The sequence below is a fragment of the Monodelphis domestica genome, chromosome 2, assembly GCF_027887165.1.
Source record: "Monodelphis domestica isolate mMonDom1 chromosome 2, mMonDom1.pri, whole genome shotgun sequence".
NCBI classification, from domain to species: Eukaryota; Metazoa; Chordata; class Mammalia; order Didelphimorphia; family Didelphidae; genus Monodelphis; species Monodelphis domestica.
In genome coordinates, this window is record NC_077228.1 from 126,002,190 (window position 1) to 126,029,781 (window position 27,592).

At 32.0% G+C, this 27,592-nt stretch overlaps 1 protein-coding gene across 14 annotated transcripts in view; it reads right to left on the reverse strand.

Annotated features, from left to right (window-relative positions):
• GPATCH2 (G-patch domain containing 2) overlaps positions 1-27,592 on the reverse strand; it is a 306,229-nt gene that overhangs the window by 254,370 nt on the left and 24,267 nt on the right. For 12 of the 14 annotated variants that reach the window (XM_007481411.3, XM_056815946.1, XM_056815945.1 and 9 more), the window contains 3 exons: positions 21,604-21,665; positions 17,946-18,128; positions 17,373-17,452 (listed from right to left, as the gene is read on the reverse strand). In XM_007481411.3, the coding sequence (XP_007481473.1) occupies positions 17,373-17,452; positions 17,946-18,128; positions 21,604-21,665 (325 nt within the window). Of the gene's footprint in view, positions 1-14,972; positions 17,248-17,372; positions 17,453-17,945; positions 18,129-21,603; positions 21,666-27,592 lie in introns of those variants that run through there. The other 2 variants (XM_056815951.1, XM_016430174.2) reach the window with 1 other exon arrangement.

Below are 27,592 nucleotides of genomic sequence, written 5' to 3' on the forward strand. Positions count from 1 at the left end.
TTTAAAGACTGACTTTATTAGAGAAAAGTAGATATTTCATTCTTTAAATTAATATAAAGAGCAGAAGCATAGTAATAATTTAAAATATAAAACCAAGATTTTTTTCTAACTTTAAATGTAACTTGTAATACTTCCTATTAAGATTAAACAAAGCCAGAAGTTAATAAAAGTAGTTATATAGTATCATGATAGCTGTATATGGTGGTTCAAGATACATCAAAGTAATAAAGTAACCTGTCAGATGAGTAATTATCTATGTTTAATCTATATGTAAAACAAATGGTCCATAAATAAGTAAAGTCTGTAATTCATTCAAGACATAGACACCATAAACCATATAAGATCAAGAATGTCTGTCTTGTTCCTTAACATATTCATATCTCAGTTCACTTAAAAAGATGATCAGGGTAACTAAGAAAAAAAGCTCCTACCCTCATTAAGTTTGGAAAAATAAAATTCCTATAAAATCAGACAACAAATATATGGTACTAATAAAAGTAATGATATACTGTGCTTCACAAAAAAAAAAGTCAGTTTGTGATGAAATCCTAAGGTTCAATGATGGAATAGCACTAAATGTTATTGATACTAGATGGTTGGAGGTATGTATTTTTAAAAACTCAGTCACAAACTTAAGGAATCCCAAAGCCTAGTGAGAGAGAAAAGCAACAAATGTATCAATTATAAAACTTTATTGAGAGAAAGATGTTCATCTGGGATTGTGCTTGTGAATTAAAGAATGAGTTGATTAGGACAGTTGTTCTTAAAGGTTCTTGTGCTGTATGTAATAGGCAAGCATTCTGGGGAATAATACTATGGAATGTGACTGTTTAAGAGGGAAAAGGGATGATACTGATAAATCTGGAAAGGACAATGTCAACTTTGTAGCCTGCATTAAATTATGTCTGACAGCAAGTCTTAGAAACCATTTACAAGGCTAAATTAAGGATCAGACAAAATAAGACTCTCCCTAAGTCATCTTCTAGAATTAAAACCCAATCATAAACTGAAATGGGCAGTTGTTAGAGACGATAGCCAGAAATCTTTTTTTTTTTAATGGTAGTTTCGATGAAAACAAGGATTATTTGGTTATAACTGACAACTGATTAGTAAGATATTATTAGTAACAATTATTTCATTTAGTGTTCTAAGGTAGGAAAGGTGGTAACTAATATAGGTAAGGAAAAATGACAAGGATAATAACCTAATATGCTTTTTAAAGAAAAGTTTGGGGGAAAAGAGTTTAGTGCACAGCAATTAATCTGGCATGTAAAACCTTTCCACAATTTGGCTCCAAGCATCTTATATCTTCCTTCCTGCCTTTCTCCCTGACACCTTCCCCACATCTAGTGCAGAAGTCAAACTAGTCTACTTACTGTTCATTTCATCACCATACTCTTACTGATCATTTCATCACCATCTCTCATCTTTGTGCCTTTTTCAATCAAGGCTCAGTTTAAATTTCACTCTACATAAAACTATTCTTGTTAACTCCTCTCACTCTTACCCCCACGTTTGCTGCACAGAATTTAATATTTTCCTGTCTTCTCACAATCTCCAATAAAGGAAGTTCCAATGACAGAGACTGGTTCAGTTTTGTCTCTGTATAATCAATGCCCATGTAGCTAGCATAGCACCTGTCACAGAGTAGTAAGTTTAATAAGTAACCATTGGATTGAACTGAATCTAAGGAGGCAAACTCCAAGGGCAGGGACTGCTTCATTTTTATTTTTGTATTTCTTAGTGCCTACACAGCACAAGGCCTGGCTCCTAGTACATGCTTAATAAATGGTTGTTGAAGACTACTGTCTTGTTCTCCACCACCTATAAACTTGCTTCTATCTCCTTCATCCACAAAAGCATTTTCCCTTGATTCGTCCATCTCCATTAGTATTGTCCCATATCTTCCCTGCTTTTTATATCTAAACTCCTTGAGAAGGTGTCTCATGTCTGCATTTCCTCTCCTCACTCTTTTTAACTCCATAGCTAGATTTCCAACCTTATCAGTAAACCAAAAGTGGTTCAAAGGTTCTGCCCTGGGCCCTCTTTTTTTCTCCTTCTGTACTATTAAACTTCATGGTCTCATCAGCTCCCATTGATTCAAATCTCATAATATAGTTATCAGATCTACTACTTATCTAGCCCTCTTCAAACCTATGCACTTACATTTTCAATTGCATATTGGACATCTCATATTGGAGGTCCTTCAAACATCTTAAATTAACAAGTCCAAAAATGAAACTCATTCTTTCCCCTCAAATATCCCGCCATTCCAAACTTCCCTATCAAGGAAACCATCATCCTCCCAGTCACCCCAGTTTACAAAGTAGGTGTTATCTTCAGCAACTCCTTTGTCTCTCTTTTCATATTCAATCTGTCAGTTTTACTTTTGTAACATCTTTATTGCAAACACTTCATTCTCTCCTCTGGCAATATCAACATCTGGTACAAGCCCTAATCACTGCATGCTAAGACTATATAGCAATACACTACTTGTTCATTTCCTTTCTACAATTTTCTCCCTATTCTAGTCTATTCTCAATTCAGCTGTCAAAATGATCTTCCTAAATTGCAGTCTGCCCAGGTAACCTCCATACCCCAATCCTACTCAAAACTCTACTGACTCTCTATCACCTTCAAGATCAAACGTCAAATCTTCTGTTTGGTATTCAAAGCTCCTTATAATCTACCCTCCCCATCGACATTTTCAGTCTTTTTACACCTAAGTTCTTTCCCCCATGTACTACTGAATCCAATGACATTGGCTTCATTGCTAATCCTTGAATCATATTCCATTTCCTCCTGACTGGTGATTTTCACTGGCTCACTTCCATGTCCCCCATTACCCTCTTCATTTCTTCTTGGCTTCCTTGGCTTCTTTCAAGTCCTAGCTAAAATTCCACCTTCTACAGAAAGCTTTCCTCTTAATTATAGATCCTTCCCTCTGTGGACTATTTCCAATTTTTTTCTGCAAATATATTGTTTGTACATAGTTGTTTGCATAATGTCTCCCCCATTAAACTGTAAGTTCCTTGCCAACAGAACTCTCTTTAACCTACCACTGAATCCCCAGTACCTAGCATAGTGCCTGGCCCACAATAAATACTTAATAAATGTTTATTGATTAACTAACTGCTGAGCAATATGCTAGGTACTGGGCATACAAAAGCAAAAATGAAACAATCCCTACTCTTAAGAAATCTTGGGGGCAGTTGGGTGGCTCACTGACTGGATTGAGAGTCAGTCTAGAGAGGAGAGGTTCTAGGTTCAAATCTGGCCTCAGACACTTCTCAGCTGTGTGACCCTGGACAAGTCACTTGACCCCCATTGCCTAGCCCTTACCATTCTTCTGCCTTGGAGCCAATATGGAAGGTAAGGGATTTTAAAAATCTTATGTTCTACCAGTTGAGACAATATATACATATAACTATATAGAAGATAAATAAAAGGTACATAGTTGAGAGAACCAAGAAAGGTTTCATATAAAAGGTGGTGCTTCAGGTAATTCTTGATGAAAAAGAGGGATTTTATAATGAAGAAGCCAGGAGGAAGTGCATTCCAGGCACAGGGGACAGCTAATATGAAAGCATACAGACTAAAAACATAACACTATGTATGAAGAAAAGAGACAAAATCTAGAAACAGACACTCAGAAGGAGCAGCCAGATTTATAATATAATCAAAAGAAAACAGGGTCACAGAAACTCAGAAATGGAATGCAGGAGGAGAGAATAGCCAACAGTGTCAAAACTGTAGATAAGACAAGAAATATGAAGACTGAGAAAATATCCTTGAATTTGGCTTTTCAGCTATCACTGAAAAATTTGAAGAGTGATCTCCATTAAGTAAGAAGACTGACATTCAAAATTAAAAAAGTTAAGGTGTGAGAAGAGATTTTGATCATCTAAAGTAAAAAAGGGTAGTATCAATAATCATAACAGGATATTTTAAAAATTCTGAGCTTATTCTGATTTGCCTCTTTCCCCTGTGATATTTCTAACCAATTCAGAGATTCAGCAAGGTCGTTTTTATTTTTTTTAAAGTTAGTATTTAAAGTAAACTAAATAAGATAATTCAATCACTTATAAAATAATAGAAGGTCAGAGGTAGAAGAGACATTAGAATTCATCTAGGTCAATACTTTCGTATTACAGTTCAGAAAATTGAGGTCCAAAAGTGCCAAGATCACAAAACTAATTAATAGGAGGCATAGCATTAGAACAAAACATCTAAAATATTTAAATATCTCCAGGCCACAATTCTAGCCAGTATAACCAACAGTCTAGTTTAAATTCTCAACTCACAATTTAGGATCATAAGATTTAGAATTGGGGAAAAATAAATGAATAAATAAAATTGGGAGACTCTTAGAGATAAACTGATGTGTTTAAATGTGACCCTGGCAAATGAATTAACCCCATTTGACTTACGTTTCCTCATTTGTAAAATGAGTTAGAGAAGGAAATGGCAAACCATTCCATTATTGCCAAGAATTGCCAAGAAAATTCCAAATGGAGCAATGAAGTCAGACACAACTGAAATGACTGAACTGGCTATCATGAAATATCAAAGTGAACTCACTTGTATCTAAGACCTTATTATCAGCACTACTAATGTCCACAACTTTAAGCAAAAAGTTGGTATCATACACACAAATTGGTTCTCATTTTTTTTCTTTCTCTGTTCCCCCAATGATTTTCCTTTTGGAAATGTTTACAATCTGTTCATTGTCTTTTCTTTTATTCATTTTCCATTTGTGACTAAAAAGATTCAGTTAGGGATTGTCATAATTACATGCAGTATTTTCTTATTAGTTTTATTTTTCTCCAATTTGGTCATTTGGCCTATAGCTCTAATGAGCCAATGGCATGACTATACATAGATTGCAAATTCAAAAAGGACCCCCAAATTGCAAACTTTAAATAATTTCTATTAAAATACTTTCAATTTCATCTTATGATGCTGTTAGATGCTTGTGGTGTGACTTTTTTAAAGTATTCATAGGCAATATGTATCAAAAGTTACAAATAATATGTCTTAAAGTGTTTTACTTCTTAATCCTAAATCATATTTTCTAATGTCTTCCTCCCCATACTACTCTATTCCTACCTTCTAGCTGCATTTATAATCAATTTCAATACTAATTTGGCTCTTTCATTAGTATGTCTGCTGGTTTGTCTGTAGTAAAAGATCACTTAATTGGATGTATACAGTTGGGAAACCAAAAAAGGGGTGATCAAGAAGACAATGATGGCCCCAGAACCCAGTTTTAGGAAAATATATGCTAACTAGAACAAACTACATGAGAGTCTCTAATGTTTCTGTTTGAAATAAATGGACCCTAATGGTTATATTACAAATCGCCTTTTCATAAAGCAATTGCAAGTCAAGCATATAGTACAAATATCTATAAGTAATAAGATTTGGAATTACAGACTAGGCTTTATACTATAGGCCAGGTAGATGGCACAGTGGATAGAGTATCAAAGAGTAAGGAAGACCCACCTTCCTGAATTCAAATCTGTACTTGGACACTAGCTATGTGACCCTGGGCAAGGCATAACTCTTTTTGCCTCAGTTTGCTCATCTGTAAAATGATCTGGAGAAGGAAATGGAAAACCACTCCAGTATCTGTACCAAGAAAATCCCAGACAGGGTCATAAGAAGTTGGACATGGCTAAAAACCACTGAACAATTTATAGTATAAAGCAAAGATTTCAGAACCAGAATCTGAATAACTGGCTTTGTCACTAACTAACTATGGTACCTTTTCACTTAATCTCACTAGGAGTCAGTTTTTTCAAACTTTCAAATGATGAGGTTGGATCATATGATCTCTAAAATTATATTATTTAAAACATGGATCCAACTTCAATTGTGCTCTGAAAATAAGATGCACTCATGATGTATGCATATTATGTTTAACCATATGTTCTTCAGATAATAGGTATGTATGTACATGTATATTGATATGTATATATATACACACATATAAATATAAAGCTCATAAAGCTTACAACTTTACTAAGACTTCTGAGACATCTTGTATGTATTTCAAAGTATATTAAAAGATAGGATAAGTTATAAAAATTCCCTAGCATATTTGTATTCTTTTTTTCTCTGATATATGTGTATCAAGATACAATTGTGTCTCAAATTGTTTTTTAAGCAGAAGTAGATAGCTAAGTTAGATGAAGGGCTACAATAGCATTATCTTGTGGAATACTCCAAAGGTATGATATTCCATGACTCTGCTTATATACCAGAATCATTTCTATATAACACTCTCCTCAAATATTTTCATTTGACTCCAAAAGCCTTGATGTTCTTCTCTACTGAAGATCAGCCATGACTAATCTATAATACTCAAAGACAAATGGTTCCTAAACCAAGGTCCATAGAATCTGTGGTCAGATTACAGGAAAACTATGTTCTTGGGTAGGGAAAAAATATTACATCTTTATTTCACTAACCTTTGTTTACTAACCTTTCACTGGTAATTCTATATAATTTTTGCATTATTTTTTCAAAACATTCTGTGAAAACATGCACAGGCTTCATCAGGCTGCCAAAGAATCCATGATGCAAAAGTAGGTTAGAACCCTGCTATATGAAATGATGATCTTGGACAAAACATTTCATCTCTTTCAAACTAAGATTCTATATGTGTAAAACAAAAGGTAAGATCACCAAGTTTCTTTCAAGCTCTAAAATATTATAATTCTATGAAATACAAGTTGAAACTGAATCTGAATTTGAGGATCTTTATAATAAGTATAAAAAATTTCTCTGTATTGGTCAAAGGACATTAAAAATTAAAAAACGAGTTTACTTAAAGTCAATGTAAAATTGTTAGAAGCTACATTAATAATTTGATAAGGAAAACCATTTGAAAAAAGACAAAAACACTAGATATTGTTATAGCATTTTATTCAATTCATGCTATGTACTAAAAATGAATAATACCACAAGAAATCAAGTATAATGTGTCAAATGAATATAGAATATAATGAAGATAGAATTCATATAAGAAATTACTGAAAAATGGGATGGTAAGGGAAATGGTCTGGAGTGGCTTCAAGTAGGCCTTGAAGTAGAGATAAACCTTGGGAGAAGCAGAGGGAGCTGCAGGGAAGACAAATGCAATATCAACAGTGTGGACACTGCATGTCAAGGTAAATGATATAAAAAGGAAAATTAAGTTGATGTATATATAGGAGGAAGAAATAGGAAATTAAGGTAGAGAAAGTGAGACCAAATTACAGAATAGTTTGGCTATAGGTCTAGAATGTAAGCCTCTTGAGGGCAGTGACTTTTGTCTTTTTATGACATAGAGCAAGTCCTTAAGAGCTTGTTGAATTAACTTAAATAAGCTAAGGATTTTAGATTTGTAAAGTATAAATGAAAAGAAAGCACTCAAGCTTCCTAATAAATGACTTTTATGGACAAGTGAAATTTTAGAACAATTTACATGTCAGTGGCATTTAGGATACCATGAAGGAGAGGGAAGCTGGGATGCCAAAAGACTAATTAGCAGTCAGTTCTAATAACCTGGGTATGAAATGTGAATAAAAACTAGGATAGTTGCAGTGGGACTAGAAGAAAAAGCCACTGAGAAAATAAGTAATGGACTTTGGTGACTGATAAAGTGGGAGAAATGCAAGAAAAAAGGCTGAATTATTCATTTTAAGTTGGGAATAAGTGGAAAAACAAACGTCCATAAAACTCTTAAAAAGTGCCATAATTAAAGAAATTTAAAACAAGAGTAAAAAATCCCCTCTAAACAATGATGTTAGAAAAGATGGAGCTAAAAAAAATTGAGGTCATAAAAGGATCCTGGGAAATAAAGAGATGTTTTATATTTTGAAACCATAATTTCCAGAATAAGAAAACCCATGAATCTACATAATCTTAGTAAACTGAAAGACTTCAAAAAGATCAAATATTTGCTATGATTTCAGTGACTATTTAATTTTGACCTAAGAGGTAAGTTGTCTGCACATTAGGAAAAGTGGTGATACAGAAGATATTTTGTGAGATAATTTATGGCTTAGTCAATACTTGATTTAATAAGAACTCATGAGGAAAATGATGAGTTTTGTATCTAAATACTCTCCAAGATCTCAAACCAATTTATCTCATATCTGTGGATATGATTAACATTCAGTGCTATTTTCTATGAACTGTTCATGCTCTGGCCAATTCTGAACAAACATTAAAAAAAAAAAGCTAACAATTTTACCTTTGCTAGTTTAGAGTTTGGAAAAACACATTTTGCAGTGATTATCTAGTTTTCCATTTATAAACCTTAGTGCTTCCTTTCAACATACCTGATTACAGGTAACATAATACCTATAAACATTATTTGGGCAATGTTTCTGACAATGGCAGAAAAACCCTCTTCAATCTACATGACTTCCATGTACATTCACAGTTCTTCAAATTGACCTTCAGTTTGAGGATTTTCAGGCAACTATAGTAAAGTAAGTGCTTGTTAAATACTACTTGAAAGTGTTCTACCCATCATTGATTTTGAACTTTTCTGATATTAGATATCTGACATATCTGAAGGCAAATTAGAAAACTGAGTTTTATAGACCATCAGAATAATTCTATCAGCAACATAAAAGGCAGAAACCCAGAGTTGAAGCTTCTTAGAAAGTAAAATGTTTGCAGCATTTCTGTTTCTTTGAATTGGATGGCAAAAATAATGGATACTCTGGCAATGTCACCACCCTTTCAAAGGGCAAGATGGAAAACATGGCATGTCATCTCCCTTTTTAGAGTCAAATGGTTTTCAACCTATAGTCTTAATATCAATGAATAAAAACAGTACAGTTGTGGAACATATTTATAGAGGGCTTCATACTTAGAACATAAGACAGAATGGAAGTTTTAAAAGATGAAAACTGATGTGAGAAACATTTTATAGAAACTCAGAATGTGTTACAACCTTGGCTTTCTAAAACTAGTCTTAAGTACACTCATGTCTTCAGATCATAAACAGAAAGATTATCTAGGAATACTTTTACAAAAGGAAAAGGAGGATATGAAGCAGAAATTGAAGTCCTTGTGAAATTATAATAAAAAGATTTCAACATAACATTATCTTAATATCTATAGAAATAGGCAAATTGTCTGAATGACCTCCCCAAGAATAAAAATAGTTCTGAATACATCAAAATTCCAGGATGCTAGTGATATCTAAGGCTTAAGAAAAATATAGCATATTCTGGAATTAATAATTAAGAATCTAGAAAATGATTTAAATTCAAAGTAAAAAACCATTCATTATTATATTATCTTTTGTATGCTGATATCATAGTCCTGATTCATCAAAAGACCTTGTACTAAGTATTTTTCCCAGTAATCTGAATGGATTTCCATTAAACTAAACACATTATCTCCGATGATCCTTTGACTACGTATCTGAAGACACTCAGGCATGAGAGCAAGGTATATTGGCCAAGTTCTGAGATAGAACTTTGTAATTACTCACAAAGATTTTAGTGTCGAAGTGTTCAAGACAATGTTCAAAATCAGTAAATAGTCAAATAAAATTAGGCCTCTGTATATCATATGCTGAATTAGAAAATTACAAATGACCAACATCTATAATGTTATTGCATTTTTATTTATTTTGTTAACTATTTCTCAATTATGGGGGCAGCTGGGTAGCTCAGTGGATTGAGAGCTGGGCCTAGAGACAGGAGGTCCTAGATTCAAATCTGATCTCAGACACTTCACAGCTGTGTGACCCTGGGCAAGTCACTTACCCCCCAGTGCCTAACCCTTACCACTCTTCTGCCTTGGAACCAATACACAGTATTGATTCTAAGACGGAGGTAAGTGTTTAAAAAAATATATTTCTCAATTACATTTTAATCTGGTGCTGCCTACACTTGGAATTTTTCCTGGCTACTTATTTGGCATCTCTTTCTAGACAATGAAAATAGCCATCTATAGCAATACAGACAATACTCACTGTATTTAACTTAAACATTTAACAAGAAAAAGAAAGGAGAATAGGCAAGAAATATTAAAAAGGAAGAAATGACAAACCAAATTTATGCTTATATGTAGGGCCCTTACAAAAAGAATGATGTTTTGCTATACAATTAAGAATTAAATATTTACAAAGCATGTATGAATATCTAAAAATCTGATACTATGTGTTTTAAAATAACTTAGTATAAAGAATGGATAAACAAATTGTGGTGCATGAATGTAATGAAATATTACTGCAACCTAGGAAATGATAAATATGAAGAATAAATTATAGGCACAAAGACACATGAAGTGAAGCATAATGAAAAAAATAGAACCAGGAAAACACATGTACATGCATATGCATGTAGTACAGTATCATGTAACATGATGTACATAATATAGCCATGTATAAACATATATGTGTCTACACATGTATATATGGTAATATCATCAATGAAAAGAAAATGAATGCCTACACAATTCCAATACCCAACCATGACACCAAAGAAAGCAGAAAAGCACTTCCTTCCATTTTTTGCAGAAGTCAGGGATTATAGCTATGAAAAATAATATATATACTTGATTCATGCATTTGATCATTTTGATGACTTTTGTTCCCTTCTTTTAAAATTCTTTGTTACAAGGAATGGTTTTCTGAGAAGCGGAGAGAATATGTTCAGAAATGAAGGTGACAGAAAATAAAGTTTTTAAGTAAAATAAATACCCCACAATGAGAACTACATTTTGCAGTCCAGAGTAAAGTCTATCAAATAACAAGAGAAATATTATTTGTGGGATCTGTGGCCTGGAGCAAAGCAGAAAGCCTTTGAGACTACATTTATTTTGATTTACCCTCTATGGAAAACAATGAAATTTGTCATTAAACATTATTCATTAAAGTTTTGTCTATGACCACTAAAAAGAGATAAATTATTTCAACTTCACGTGATAGTGCCTGAAAGTGAGAGCCAATTCTAACATTATTAAGAAGGATATAATGAAAGATTTTCATAGAAATATGATTATACATTTCTAAAATAAAGTTTTAATTACATATATTCTCAAAAATAAGCATATGATGACAAGATTACAATTAATGATTTTTTACTTTAAATTTAAACAATTACAAAATGTTCCACATTTTTTTTCCTTTAATCTTTAGATAGTGCTGGAATTTTGTTGTATTAAGAACTGTGAGTTTCTCTGCTAATGCAGGGTTTTAAGCATCACGCTTCCTTGGGAATAGTCATAATGTATTGGAATATTATTAAGTATACTTGAACTCCTAGAAGACCAAATGTCTAGCTTTAAGAGGATATCTAGACAGGAATGGATGTGATTGGGTATACACTGTTTACACACAAAAAAGCAAACTTCTAGAAAAGTCCAGTGAGGATCACTACATGGCTCTACCTCGAGTTATATGTAAGATGAAACACCTAGTCTGTTGTGTCTTTGGGTATTTGAGAGGTAGGGAAATGCAAGAATAATGTTTATTCATACTATAAAATAAGACAGTATGTAAGAGGTGATTGTTAATATATTTTAACTGAAATGCTATATCGATGTTTATTCAATAAATTCTTCATAATGCCTCAGATAAAAAAAACTATCTCTAATATAAAGTGATGAAAATCTATGGAATTATCAACTTTTTTAAGTTGAGGACAGCTGAGTGGAATCACAAAATATCTTGACTTGCTTTTAAAAAAAAGATTGTAGGGACAGATAAGTGGCTCAGTGGGTAGAGGTAGGCCTAAAGATGAGAGGTCCTGGGTTCAAATTCGACTTCAGACATTTACTAGCTATGTGACCAGATCAGCAAGTCACTTAACCCCAAATGCCTAATGCTTACTGTTTTTCTACTTTGGAACTGATGACTAATATTTATTCTAAAATAGAAGGTAAGAGCTTAAAAAAAAAAAGATTGTAGTGGTATGTGAATATAAAGCAAGCCTAATTAATTTCACTGATGACGTCAATGGAATTTTATAAAGAAAATATATTAAACTATGTTGGTAACATATGACAATAAGCAAGTATGATGTCACTTTTGATAGTGTAGTCAAATATTTTACCATGCAAAAGCATTATCACCTTCAAAAATAATGTCTATTTTTTCTACAATTCAATTTATTAGTCTTGAACAAAGCATAACATCCTACCCTGAAAAAGATAAAAGAACAAATTATCTTATCATGTACTGGTAAACTACTATACTATTATACTAGATGTACTAGTATACAAATGTTTCCAGTATAGTGGACTAATTTTTTGTGGAGCATTTATGGAAGAACATAAGACAAGAAGCAGAGAAGTGAGGGGGCAGTGGGGTGGCTCATTGGATTCACAGCTACGCCAAGAGACAGGATGGTCCTAAGTTCAAATCTAGCATCAGACACTTCTTAGCTCTGTGACCCTGGGCAAGTCACTTAACCCCTATTGCCAGGCCCTTACCACTCTTCTGCCTTGGAACCAATACACAGTATTGATTCTAAGAGGAAAGGTAAGGGATTAAAACAATAACAACAACAACAAAACCAGAGAGGTTGAAAAGTTGTAGTTATGTTATAATCTACATGCAGATGAGATCATGGGTCTCTCAAATTAATTAAGAGGAAGATTCATATTATCCACTTAAAAACAGAATTAACTTTAAATGGCCATTCTACAAATGACTGATTCAAACTAAATATTGATTTCTAAACATGCTGGAAGCAATCATATAAAGGAAAATTTGGAAATGAAGTTCTAGGATGAAAATGAGGATCCTGGTTAACATTAAAAAATATATATCTTTATGAATCCCATGCCAAATCCTAATGGAAATTCCTAGTATACAGTTTTATTAGTGATATGGATCAGTTCAATTATGAAACGTAATGAGATGCAGACCATGTATAGATGAAAAACTCAGAGTTACAGTGAATAGAGCCCAAGGCCTGAAGTCAGGAAGACCTCTATTCAAATATAACCTCAGACACTTACTAGCTGTGTCTAACTCTGGGCAAGTCACTTAGCCTCAATTTCCTAATCTGAAAAATAGGAATTATAAGAGCCCCTATGTCCCAGGTGTTACAATTGAATAAGAAATAACAGTAAACTGTTTAGCATAGCATTTGGCATATATTAGGTATTAAATAAATTATTATTATTAGATAATTATTCAATGATATTTTAAGGCCTTTTTTATGTGATGACAATTTAAATTAAACACTATCACTTGGAATTTATTTGTAAATATTTGTTAGCATTTTAATTTAACAAATATTTCAAATAAAATATTATAAGAATACAGTTATGGGAGGGGGATGGAAGAAGAGGAGAGAAAGAATATGATTCATGTAACCATGGAAAAGCATGATTAATTAATTAAGTGAACTTAAATTCTTAAAAAAAGAATATTAAAAAAAAGAATACAGTATTTTCTTTAGAGCATTCCTTTAATTGCTCTCATTTTAATTACACAGAAGGATCTTTATTTAATCTTTTAAATTTGAATTGTCTATCATGGCATTTAAAAACTAAAACCTCTTTTAACTTTTCTATAACTTAGGATGGTAGAATACAAAGAACATTGGACTTGGAAAATAACTCTTGTTCAAAATCACTGTTTTGTTTCAATAAAAAAAATTTTATGTTGCATACAAGGGAATCTTTGAAAAATGAGAAAATTACTAATAAATCATTTTAAATTGTATATAAATAATAATGTAGATGGTATAGAAGGATGAATATGTACTAATCCAGGGTGTATCCTGAATAGTTTTTTCCCCCCAGCTTCCTTGACTCTCTATTGAATTGTATTATTTTGTTTCTCTTATATCACTTGTCTAAAGGCAGCTAAATGGTGCTGTACATATAGTGCTAGGCTGGGAGACAGGAGGATAAGTTTAAATCCAATCCCTGACATTTACTAGTTGTGTGACTCTAGGCAAGTCATTTAACCTCAGTTTGCCTGTTTTTTCAACTGTAAAAAGGGGATAATAATAATAATAGCACCTACTTCATGGGGTTCTTGTGAGGATCAAATAAAATAATATTATGCCTTCAGCACAATGCCATATACAAAGTAGGATATATATATGTTTTATCCCTTCCCTTTCCCTCCCGTCTAAAAACCAGGTACAGAAATGGGGGAATCAGAAATGTTATTTGAGAATTCTATTTTCATAGGGTTTTTCGTAACTCAACCTTAACTGCAAGGAGAAAAATATTTATTACTCTCTGTATATAGCACTCAGGAATCCCTATATACTCATACTCCATTTTACTTATTTACATTCTTTATTTTTTATTGTATTTTAAAACTCATATCTATCTAGAGGAAAATTATATGCTAGTGTAGACGCTATTTCAAAGAACAATTTCAAAATTGAAAAAACAGAAACAAAGGTTTCCAAAAAGTCCAATATGACAACCAATGCATAGAATTTCAATCTGATTACTTACCAAATAAGTCTGTACAGTCCATAATAAAGATGAGACTAAACTGAAATATGGATGAAGCTTGCTCAAGTAAATATAAATTACCAGAGCCTAATATATAATAGTACTTTGGAAACCTTAAAGCACATAATGCAAGTTATTATAAGTGAGTCTATGTACCATGGATACACAATTTCCCTTATCCATTGTTGACCAATGCTTAAATATTTTTCTTTACATTAAGAGTTCTTAAACTTTTCTGTGACATAAACCTCTTTGGTAGCATAATTTAAAGGCATAAAATAAAAAACAAAGGATTTCAAAGGAAACCAAAGTTGAGTAAAAATAAAAGATGTAATTTTTTCCCACTTGAGTTCATAAACCCCCTGAAACTGCACCATAGATTAAGAACCCCTGCTTTACATTAATATTATCAAGAATTTCCCCTGTCTTTCATAGAAATTGATAACCACACTCATACAATAATCACTTAGCCTGATCAATCATTGATTGAATAGAATTTGCCATTTTGTTCAATGAATCAGAGCTACACATGTTTTATTCAGAAATTTTTATCTAAAAGCAAACTTATCTCTGATGTGGGAATTCATCATATTTTACAAGGATATCATACTGCATGACTTCACTTTTCAGATACTTGAGTTTTAAAATGATAAATATCCTGAGTTAAATATTATAGAACAATTAATATATTAATATTTCTTCATGAATCTGAACTTACAACTTTCTTGTCCAAACCAGACACTTTTATTAAAAGAAAATTACATCATTTAAAAACTCAGACAAGAGTCTCACATATAGGAGATGATGTAAAAAAAGCAAAGAAGGTGCCACTGACTTCAGATAAATTCTGAATACGAAAAAATAGGCCAGGGAAACAGTTTATGACCTAATGCACTAGTCCTGTTATAAACACATATATACAGTATATCTCCATCAACTGAAACTTAATCACCTTTTTACAATTTAGAGAGGGAAGGCAGCTTTTAGTATAGTTAAGCCATGTATCATCAATACCATGAAGCTAACCTATCAGTTGTAATAGCTCCTATAAAATACCAGAGTGAGATTGCAATAAGCCTAGAAAATGGGCTACAAATCCCAGCTATGCTCAAGCAAGCAGTGAACCAAAAATAAAAATAGGTAGAACTGCACCAAGAAGTAGATAGCATTCATCTCGATTCATCATCAGTAAGGCAAAGTTCACAGGTCAAGGTTTTAAAGTGTCTTATTCAGATCTGAAAGGCAATTATTACATAAAAATTTCTTTTTTTATATATAATTCAGAAGTAATCATCTGAATTTCCAGTCTATAACACATAATGGTCTGTACAAAATAGGTTGCAATTACCAAAACCATATCACTTTACCTTTAAATACCTATATTAACTTGAAAAATATCAGATTGTTCAAATTAAATAAGCAAAAACAAAAATATTCAGTTGCAGGAATAGCTTTACATTTGTGATTCAACTATACTCAGCCTCCACAAGCAATAAGAAAAGAGAATTATTGTTAAACATTCTGAAATATCATACATACTAAAATTTCTCCTTGTTAAAAGGCAAATTAAGGCAATTTTAACTTAAATTTCATTTCAATTAATTATTCAAGTTGATCTTAATTTCTAAATTATAACAATCCAGCTATAAAACAGTATAAAATATATATTAAACAATCGTAGCCATAATTTGTTGGCACAATGTTAATCATCTTGATGCAATTACAACTATAAATATGCAAGCTACTATATGTTAGACAAAATGTAGAAGATATACCAGCCAGCAAACTGTAAAAATTTTTTAGCTAGGTGAAAATTAGTTTACATAATTGTTTTAGATATTTTCAATCAACATTTTCTGCAGATGTATGGATATTTGATAAGAAGTTCTCATTTTTATTTTAAACACAAAAATGCTCTTTGGGGAAAGGCAGAATTTTGAAAAATAGCAGCTTTCAAATCAATTTTTAAGATAAAAGCAAAACTGATAGCTCCAGGTAATGTTAAATATTCCCCAGGCAGGTGTTTTCAAACTACACTGTATAATATTTATTGGTGCATCATGGCAACTCCATGGCTGAACAAGAACTCAGACTACATAGATAGTACAATAAAACAATACTATAATTTACAATATTTTTCAGTAAAAACAGAGTTGAGGCCAATTATTAAAATAGGATGCAAATATTATATAAAATGTGAACTTTATTTAAAAAGGTAGTATTTCCATTTACTACTCTTTCATGCCCATTAAAAATGAAAAGTCAAATGTTTTGAATGACACTGGTTAAGATTCTTGATCTAATATGGAAGCAAAAATGCCAATAGGCTTCTTAAGTCACATTTCATTTAGAACAATAAGATACATACAGATTTATTCTTTACTAGTCATAATATAAAACATTAAAGAATACTTGGATCAGGGATAAGAGTTCTTGATTTTCTAATTCTAGGGAGGATTTTGGCAAAAAAAAGTTATACAAAGTTTCAATTTTAAGAGCAATGTAGAAAAAATATTCATAAATTCATTTATGGTAGTTTCTGACTTCTCTCATACCCAACCCACATTAATAAAATGTTCCTTAATCTGGTTCATTTCTTACTAAAAGAAAAGAATACCAGTCCTTGAGCAAAAACATTCTCATCTTTCCACCAGACAGGCTCTGACTTCAATAGTATATCTCCAGGGAAGAGGACAGGAGCCAGGTTCCCTCGAATGCCATTCCCCAGATGTTCAAAACGGTAACTAATTAATTAGCATTAGAAGATTTGGATTAAAGGGGAATCTCACTGGTCCAGTTTGTAGCCTACAAGAAAACGGATTGTTTTTAGCTATAATATCAGGACAAAAGGGATGAGGATGTGGCTTTTTATTTCACAGGAGAAGAATATTTCTAAATATAGACCATTAATATAAAGAAATTTTGCCTACCATTGCAGTAGAATTTCCTCCAGTTTTTTTGACATTCTTTGAGGGTATTCCATGTAAATGATTGAGTCTAGCCTGGAAACCTAGAATCAAAATAACTATAACTCAATTTAATAAAAACAACAGAAGTAGATTAGAAATATATGCATAGACAAACAAACATATAAAAAATTAAATACACAAGTATAAAATAAAAAATAAATGAAAGTAAAACTTGTATGTGGGAAAAGTTCATTTACTAGGCATTAGAAAAAACTGAAAGAGAATTTTTAATATAATCAACTCTTGATTATTCTTTGGCTATACATGTCCTATGTTCCTCACATCTTTCTACCAGATCTTAATTTAAGTTTCATTTAACATTTACATCATATAGATATAGTATAGAAAAGGAGAGCAAGTGAGTGCTGGTTTTTTTTAAACAATAATTAGTACTTAACAATACAAGGCATTGGAAAATGGTAGGTTGGAAACAGTGGGGGCTGGTAAGATACTCAGTTTCATTTGTATGTTTCATTTCTGAGTATGAAACTTCAAAGGATTGTGCCTACCTCTCAGGATCTGAGTGCTACTGACCTCTTTTGCCTGAAGGTGACATAAGAGGAAAAGAGCCGCTTAAGATACTTTGAAAGACAGGATCTGGTAATTCTTTTCCTAGTTCCGTAGCTTCTTCTGACTCCCACCAGGGAATGACTCCTGTGATGCCACATGCCCCACCAGACTCCTTTTCATAGAACCAATCACTCTGCTCATCATCACCTGTACAAATATAATAAACCATAAACCCTTTGCCCTCAAAGATTCAGGTTTATCATCAAGAGAATATACACCTATGAAAAAAAAAACACCAAATTTTTTTTTCTTTTATACAGGAGCTCCATTCCAGGAATGGTTTTTAATGGCATGACAAACATTGCCATCAATAAGAACACATAAAATGTAATGTTTTAGAACCAATTTAGAAATGTGAAAAACAATAATAAACTGGTTAATCCTTTGGCAATAACTGCAGGGAAATCCATTTAAGTTACTACCCTTTCCATATTAAGAAAAAACAAGCCTTAATCTCCTGCAGGGAATTAAAAGGTATAAAACTGTGAAACTCGTTCTTTGCAGCTGATAATGGTATATAATTAGCTTAATTTCATGATTTGTATGGAATGTAAAAGGGGAAACAATCATGAACAGATGTGACTAAATGAAATTAATCTGATTAAGTTCATTAAGAAATAGTTTTGAAAAAGTTGATTTTAAATGAAAAGTGACAGTAGCATGGAGTATACTGAGAAACACTATGCTACACTGCCACAAACACAAACTAGCAAGTATGACCTATGAGTATATTTAGAAGTCTAACTTAAGGGGAACAATTAATTTAAAATTAAAGTAGAAATATTACTTTGGTGAGGGCAATGGTTGTTTCTTCTTTTTAAAGACAAGAAATGAAAGAGAATGAGATTTCTAAATTGTCTAAACATGTAACTTTGCAGTGTAAAACAGAACTAAACTATATAAATATATACTAAATAATATATACTAAAAAATATAGGGCATAGAGTCTTTTAAAATGAAATTTGGGACTTCATATGGTCCCCTATAGATTTTCAGACTCTTCTTTAGTAATATTAGATTCCATGAATCATTGCAACTACATAAATCTTTTTATTCATTTCAAAGTCTATCTTACTAAAAATACATAGAAAATCACACTAAATCTCAACTAAAAGTAATTTTTTTTTCTTTAAGCAAGGTGCAGGAAATACTTATTATTAGGATAAGAATAGTTTTCAACTTAATAATTTTAATTATTCTAATTAAAACATGGAGAAATTGAATAGAAGGTATCAAATAATACAGAGTCAGCATGGCATAAAAAGTTGGCTCTGAAGCCAGAAAATCAAAGTTTAAAGGTTATGTGATCCTGGACAAGCCTCATAAGCTCTCAGAGGTCTAGGTAACTCTCTGAGATTCCAAGCTGCTAAGGTATTGACTTTCACTGGTAGAGGAAGTTTCCTATATCAATTAATTTGCATGACCAGTCTAAATTCCTCTCTTATCAGATAATAAGAATCACTGACATGGTTCAAATGTGGGCTATTAAATTATTTTTTAAAATAAAAATAATTAGTAATTTGTTTCTAACTATGCAGAAGTCCATAAATCAGTTTTAGAATACAAGATATTAAATAAAAACGCTGGAATCAGACTGAATTTGAATGACTTATATTACCTTTCTCATCAAGAACAATCAAATCAACCCATATACAGAAAAATATTTAAAGCAGGTTTTTGTGATGGCAAAAAATTGCTAACAGAGAGATGTCCTTCAATTGGGGAATGGCCATACAAGTTGTAGTATATGTTTGTGATGGAATACTAATGTTCTATAAGAAATGATGAGTGAGATGCTTTCAGAAATACCTGGAAAGGTTTATATGAACGGATGCAAAGTAAAATAAGCAGAAACAGGAGAACAATGTACACAAGAACATACAATATTGTACAATGATTAACTGTATTGGCAATTCTTGGCAATACAATGATCCAAAACAATTCTCAAGACTTATGATGAAATTGTTATCCACTTCAAAGAAAGAACTGCTTTCTGAATTGGGATTAATGCATACTTTTATTACTTTACTTTTCTTGGGATATTTTTTTGTCTGCTTTATTTTGCAACACAGGTAATATGGACATGTTTTGCATGACTACTTATGCATCATCTACAGCAAATTGCTTGCCCTCTATGGAGGAGAGGGGAGATGGAGAATTTAGAATTCAAAATTATAAAAAAATGAATGTTAAAAATTGTTTTATATATAATTGGCACCAAAAAAAAAAAGGCAGTAAAGTTATCACAAAGAACTGAAGATCTAAGAATATAAAACTGAAGTATTATGTATCATTAACTAGTTTTAAAGCATTTTGTCACTTTTTCACTAATATTTATTTTAGTGAGTATACACTATGCTTTTACTAGTGCCTGGGAAAAATGGAAAGACAGAAATTTCCTAAACTATTTTATGCTTTTCAAAGAATAACAATCTTTAAAAGATTTGGAAGACTGATTCTTAAAAATTAACATGAAATGAAATTTATAAGCATCTGATCTGGAATAAGTTATCTTTTGGGGACACTTTAGTCAATCTTTGCCTAAAGATGGAAACTTGGCAGAACTCCCTGCTAGCTAATGGAATCTACTATCTTTCTTGCCAAGAAGTTTAAGTTCAAAGTAAACTACTCATGAGTTTTACAAGTGGGCTAAAATTACCTTTGAAATTAGCCATAAGTCTACTCATGAAGAACAAATAATTTATACTAGAAATAAAACTAATGATCATTTCATTCATTTTACTACAAATGTATCACCATAGGGATAGATGGGCTGGAAAAAATAGTTAATGTGATATGGTAACACTTACAGTTTGTTTTAAAGTTGTAATTAAACTTTTAACTTGTTTTAAATCACAAAATATTTAAATTTTTTTTTAAAACGTGCTTCTTTTCTACTCTCAATGAACTGATCAAATACTACTTCAACTCATTAATTTTTTACTGATATAAATATATATGGCATATCCTAGTGAATTATTTTCTTTTTTCTCTATTTTCTTTAACATGAGCAATATTAAAATATTATCATGTGAAAATGAAAAAAATTAGTAAAGTATATTTTCAGCAGTTTCTTAAAGAAGAAAAAAGCAAAAATTGAGAGACAGTCAACAGTATATCAGTTTCATAGTTTAGAATTTTGAGTTCAAGAAAATCATTTAATTACTTACAAACTAGATAGGAGGAATAAATGTCACAGTTGAATAAAAATAACAAATGAGTTGCAAATCCAGTTATATTAATGCTTAACAGTTTTAAAGACAATTGTAATCAGTTAGAGAATGAGAACTTGTCTCTTGTGAACTTGTTAAGAGGAAAAAAATGAAAAGACTAAGGTACATAAAGCTTTCAGAATACTAGTTTAAAAAAAAAAGATAATCCTTCCTAATATTATAAGCTTTACATACTTGCTTTAGGAGATAATCAAGGCATTTAATTGCTTTACAACATGAAGATACCTTCAAAGTATCTAAAAGTCTAGCCATGAAATAAAACTTCTAGTTTACTAAGACATATGTTTACTATAAAATGGATTATGCAATTCATCAACTCATGAAATAACTTGTAATAAACAGAACTTTTTTATTCAAAAGGAGGAGGGGGGAAAGTGATATTTCAGTACCTTGTCTTCCCTCATCATTGGTAAACAAACCAGCATCAGTGCTGCTGAGGCTGCTGGAGTCACTGTAATAAGGGGGGGAAAAAAGAGAAATGGATCAAAAGAACAATTGATCTCTCGGTCGTAAAATTTTAAAGAGACAAGGTGGTGCTCAGATGGAACTTAAGCCTGACAAAGATCTGAAAGAAAATAAGATGATTTTTTTTTAATCAAACTGCAAATATCCTGGTTCCATTAACTACAGAGCATATTATTTTTGGCACATAAAACCACAGGAATCTAATGGGACCCTGACAGTAAGCCAGATGTGACTGCAACGAGGTGCTGACACAATTGATGCATTTTATTATCTGCTTCCATCAAATGCTCACTGCTCTTTTCTTATGCTGTGCAATTCAGCTTGATCCCGGAACACCACTGCTCAATAAAATGGGGAAAATCTCAATCAAAAGTAGTCTATGCCTTTCTTTAGCACATGAAATACAAGGGCGTGGAGATAGAATTGCCTTTCATAGCAACATTTGCAAATATTCTGGAAAATGCATTACTTAGGAATTCACTATATTTCTATTACTTAGAGAAAAAAGTTTACAAAAATGAAAATCCATTAAATTAAACTTAAGGTCACCCTGAGAAAATGAATATGACCATTATGATAATGATGGGAGAAAAACATAGGTTCTGTATAAGTTACAGTAGAACTGATATACAGTAAAATACATACAGTAAAACTTAAAATTAAAGCCAATAGATACTTTTTCTTTTTGCATATAAATTATTTTCATTACTGCTAATGGAAGTTGTGGTCCTTTTGAGAATATGAAAAACCTGTGTGATTAGTTAAAACAAAGCACAGGATGAGTCTGAATGGGAAAAAGACTTTCTCTTCAAAAATTATTATTTAAAAATGTTTTGTGTTTTCATATCATTGTAATTTAGAATTTGTTACTACACAGCTGTAAGTTTTGAAAATAATAAAAACAATGACAATAATGAACAAGTTATTTTTATGCAAAGGTATACTTAGCTTTGAAAATACCAGGCTTTGTACCCAAGCTTAGAAAAATCTATTATAATTTCTTTAAAACTCAAACTAAGTTTCAGAAGCTGAACTTAAAATCAAGAGAGATTCAAGTTTTACCTAGCTACTAATTGCTGAATAAAAAGTGCACCATTTGGCTTCTGCAATTAGTTTTACATAACCTTTAAAATTCTTTATGAAATTTGGAAATATAAAATTTATTATTATACATAGGACTATTCTTCCCCCCAAATTCTAAAATGTCATTTTCACTATTGTCTTGCCCAAATTGAAGGGCTGTAATACACTGTTCCCCCAGTGATTTCTAATCACTGAAGTCAATATTAGACAAAAAAATTCAACATAAAATATTTTGTATTCATATTGTGGCATCATGATATCCTCTTATGGCACAGAGGTAACACTGGGTTCTTAAAGGCTAGTTCAGTAGAATACAAATTCTAGGTGATCCTACCAAGATGAAATGGCTTTGATTGTGGGACCTGTAAGAAAGTATAGTGCCTATTATGGAGGACCAATCTAGTAAGGTTTAGAGAAGTACATAATCAGAATATTGATCACTAGGTGATTGTTTTGGTCACAGCCATCTCATGAAATCATCTACTAAAGCATGACGGGTTTTGAGCTACATTGGAACAAGTTTACTCACAATGATAAAAATCACAATTTTTTTGAATCATGCCCTTGTCTTTTTCATATCTGTACATATGCAAATTCATATTTTTGTATGCAATTATCTATTGTACTATGAAATGTATCTAAACATAACTCCACTAAAACTAAGGACCTCGCTTTTAAGCATTTTTTCCCTGTCATATTGACTCTGTTCTTCAGTTTGCCAATTAATTACATCAAAGGCATGAACCTGATGTTATTTTTTACTCTCCTTTTCCATCTTTTGTATCCTTATGTCTAGTATTCAACAAGGCCAACTGATTTTGTTTGATTCTTTCTTTGTTTGATTCACTTTGTTTGATTCTTCCTTTCTGCAAACATTCTAATCTGAACTTCTATCACTTCAAATCTTATTTATTACCATGGTAGTCAGATGTAAAGCTAATTTCTTTATCCTCATATATTTTATATTCATCTACCAAATAAACTATTCTGCAATATCATTTTTGGTCATTATTCTATTTAAAGAACCACAAATACTTTTTGAGTCAACAAGTTTAGATAAAAAACTTTTTAGCCTCAAAGGCCCCATTTCCCTATGTATGGACACTGTACACAATCAAATGGATTTTCTTTTAGTATATACACATTTACTTTAACTTCTGAGCCTTTGCTCTTGCAATTCCACCTGAAATACCCTTCCTCCTCTCTCTATTTTTCCAAATCCCTCACTTTCTTGAAGGCTTAAATCAAGATTCACTTCTTTCTAGACTTCCAAGGCCAATCAGGGTACATAATTATCACTTCCTTACTTCTCACTCTTTTAGCATCTTATTAGCTTTTATTTGGGTATTTTCTTTTGAATCACTCTTCAAAAAATGAATAGATAATATCTTCTGTAAAGTAGTAGAATGGTAGATTAATCCACAGAAATCATTAGTTTTCCTATATATTACTAACAAAACACAAGGGAAAGAGAGAGAGGAAGATAAATATCTGGTTATTAACCTACCAAGATATATATATATAGGACTTATACAATTACAAAACAAGTTTTTTTATAGAACTAAAAACTTAAAACAATTCCAATAATTGAGATATGAACAAACTTATTCATAAATGTAAAGGAATATTATTGTATTGTAAAGAGTGACAAATATGAAGATATCAAAGAAATACAAGAAGACTCAGAGAAATACAGGAATACTTGATAAAAGTGATACCAAATAAAGTAGGACAAGAATGATAATCACAACTATAATACTGAAAATAAAACCAACATAAAGAAGCAATGTGATTAAAGTCAAATGCAATAGTCAATGTTGACAAAATACTAAGCAAACTAAAGATTCATCCTTCCTTTCTGTTAACCAATTCTATCATGAAACTGAAAAGTAACTGGGCATTAGTCAAAATCTATAGTTGGCATTTTCACAACTTTCTAGAGAATATACTATACTATGGGTCTGCTAGTAAATAACTGTTGGGTAAAGAAAAATGCATCAATAAGAGACAGCATGCTACAAAGGAAAGAGTACTAGATCTGGAGTCAGAGGACATGAGTAGAAATCTTCTCTACTACTTACATGTATGGCTTCAGGCAAAGGCCTGAATCTCTTTAGGTTTGTCTCCTTGACTACAAAATAAGAAAAAAACAATCTCCAAGGTCACTTCTATTCCTAAATTTATAAACATACAATAACCCCTCCAATTCTATGAATTCATTTTTTTAAACTAACTCTCAACTTTTTTATTTGTCACATATTTTCAGTGGCAGTAGCTTGGTTCTTCTATGTGAGAATTAAGAGCCCTTAGGATCCTAGTTTAGACATGATGCATACTATAAAACTTTTTGATTGCTTATTTTAAACATTTGCAGAACTTAACACACAGTATTAGGTTTACACTAATTCGGGTCTATGAAGTTCATGGTGATAGGGAACCCCTTCTATCAATGCAGATTGGCATATTCTCTGAATCTTATGCTTACTCGTAGAGATTTGCAGAGGGCACTAAAAGACCAAGTGAATTGTTCAGAATCACAAGGATCAATAATATGTCAGAGGCAAAACTCTTGAAATCCAAGGCTAGTTATCACCTTACATCCAGGTGCCAAAAATCTTTACCAAACAAAAGAACTTTGACCATTATTAGATATGATTTTATTTCTAACAACTGAAACTAACTATCTAGGACTTTAGACAAACTAGATAGGGTTTAAGTGTTGCCTTAAGAACACTGAATATGTCTACTGCCCCCTGAATTTGATATGCCATTGTCTAGTCACTTTTTATTACTTCAGAAGCATTTTAAGCTTAACTATACCTTAGCTCCAAGCTCTGTTCTTCCCCATCAATTATGGAAACATATAAAATTGGATTTAGAATTTACAGTTTTAATTTTTGAATATGGTCTCCTGGACTTTGGTCTTTTTTTTAGTTGTTTTAGTCATATCCAAATTTTTGGGATCCCAAGCCCCACCTCCTTTTTGATGTTTGGATATCAAAAACACTGAAGTGGTTTACTATTTCCTTCTCCAGCTCCTTTATCTGATGATAAATAACTGAGGCAAAAAGGGTCAAGTGACTTATCCAGGGTCATACTGATTGAGGTGTCTGAGGCTGGATATGAATTTATGAAGATAAGATTTCCTGATTCCAAGCCCAGTACTCTATCCACTTCACCACATAGATGTCATTTTTCCATATTAGCTTGAGGTTATATTCAAGAGAATTAGGATTACCAAGATTTTCCTATAATTTTGTTTGGCTTTAACCCATGTCAAACAAAAAACTGTCACAGAGTTGCATTTTTAAAAAACAGACTTCAGCTTAATTTTGATGCCATTGCTTTTTTTCCCCCCTGTTGCTCAGAAAAACTGTGTCCTTTAAAAAAAAAAAAACTCTTGAAATCCAAGGCTGGTAATCACTTTGCATTCAGGTGCCAAAAGTCTTTACCAATCAAAAGAACATTTTGACCATTTACTTTGTGTCACAGAATCAATACTGTGTTACAAGGCAGGAGAGTAGTAAAGGCTAGGCAATAGGCGTTAAGTGACTTGCCATGGGTCACACAGCTAGGAAGTATCTAAGACCAGATTTGAACCCAAGACCTCCCAACTCTAGGCCTGGCTATCAATCTACTAAGCTATTCAGCTGCTCCCATAAACCCTTTTTTAAAAACTTCTCTTTCAATAAACTGTACATAGATATTCATGGTTGTAAATATAATTCTTTTTTGTATATTTCATATATGAAAAAATGTTCATTCCGGATTAACAAATTCAAAGTTTTGAAAGACTTATTTTAAAATAGAGGCTCTAGACTTATCCACAGAAAATGAGCTGTCTGTTCTGGGGGGGGTGAAGCCAAGATGACAAGGTAATCCTCAGCAGCATTGTGCCACATGAGAATCCTCTCCAACCAAGATTAAAATATTGCCACAAAATGAATACAGGAGTATAAGAACCAACAAGGAGACAGAGTGAAACAACTTTCAAGAAAAGAAAAACCCAAAAGGTAGGCAATGAACATCTGGAGCACCTGAGTGAGAAGAGAGCAGAGACAGCAGGAAGCTGTAGCATGCTATGTCATTATATCCTGAAATTTTTTCATTTAATATAGCTTAGAAATTATGAATGCTTGAGAAAGCCACATATATTAAAATTGTTCTCAAATTGTTTTGGTTTAATGTTGTCAGGGCAACTATAGATAACAGTTCTTTCTATAAGGATTCTCTAGGTCCACTAGAGTTTATCTGCTAAATTCTCAAGGATACTTGTAGGTCTTGGGTCTTTCTTGGCAAAGATAGTAGAGTGGTTTTCCATTTCCTTCTCCAGCTCATTTTACAAATGAATAAGCTGAGGAAAACAAGGTTTAGTGACTCACCCAGCTTCACATAGCTAATAAAAGTATCTGAGGTCAGATCTGAATTCAGATCTTCCTGACTCCAGGCTGGTATTCTATCTATTGCACCACCTACCTGCCTCTGTATTTGTAGAATAAGCATTTTTCTTTTTGGTATATAAAGGATTACAAGCTTCTGGAATATCATTTTAGGCACATAGTTGCTATAAATGCTAAATTTTTACAACCTACAATAATGTTTTATGTATATTATGTATATTATGTATGTATAAATTATGTATAAACCAGTAAGCAAAGCTTCTTAATAATCCTCTAATTTCTGGTTGCAAAGACCAGATCCTAAACTGACAACATATACCTTCTATTTACATGAACTTATATATATGACAGTGATTTATTTGGTGCTTTCTTCTTAACATACAATTGCTTGAATTGTGGATCCATGTACATATGACCCACATGCCATCTT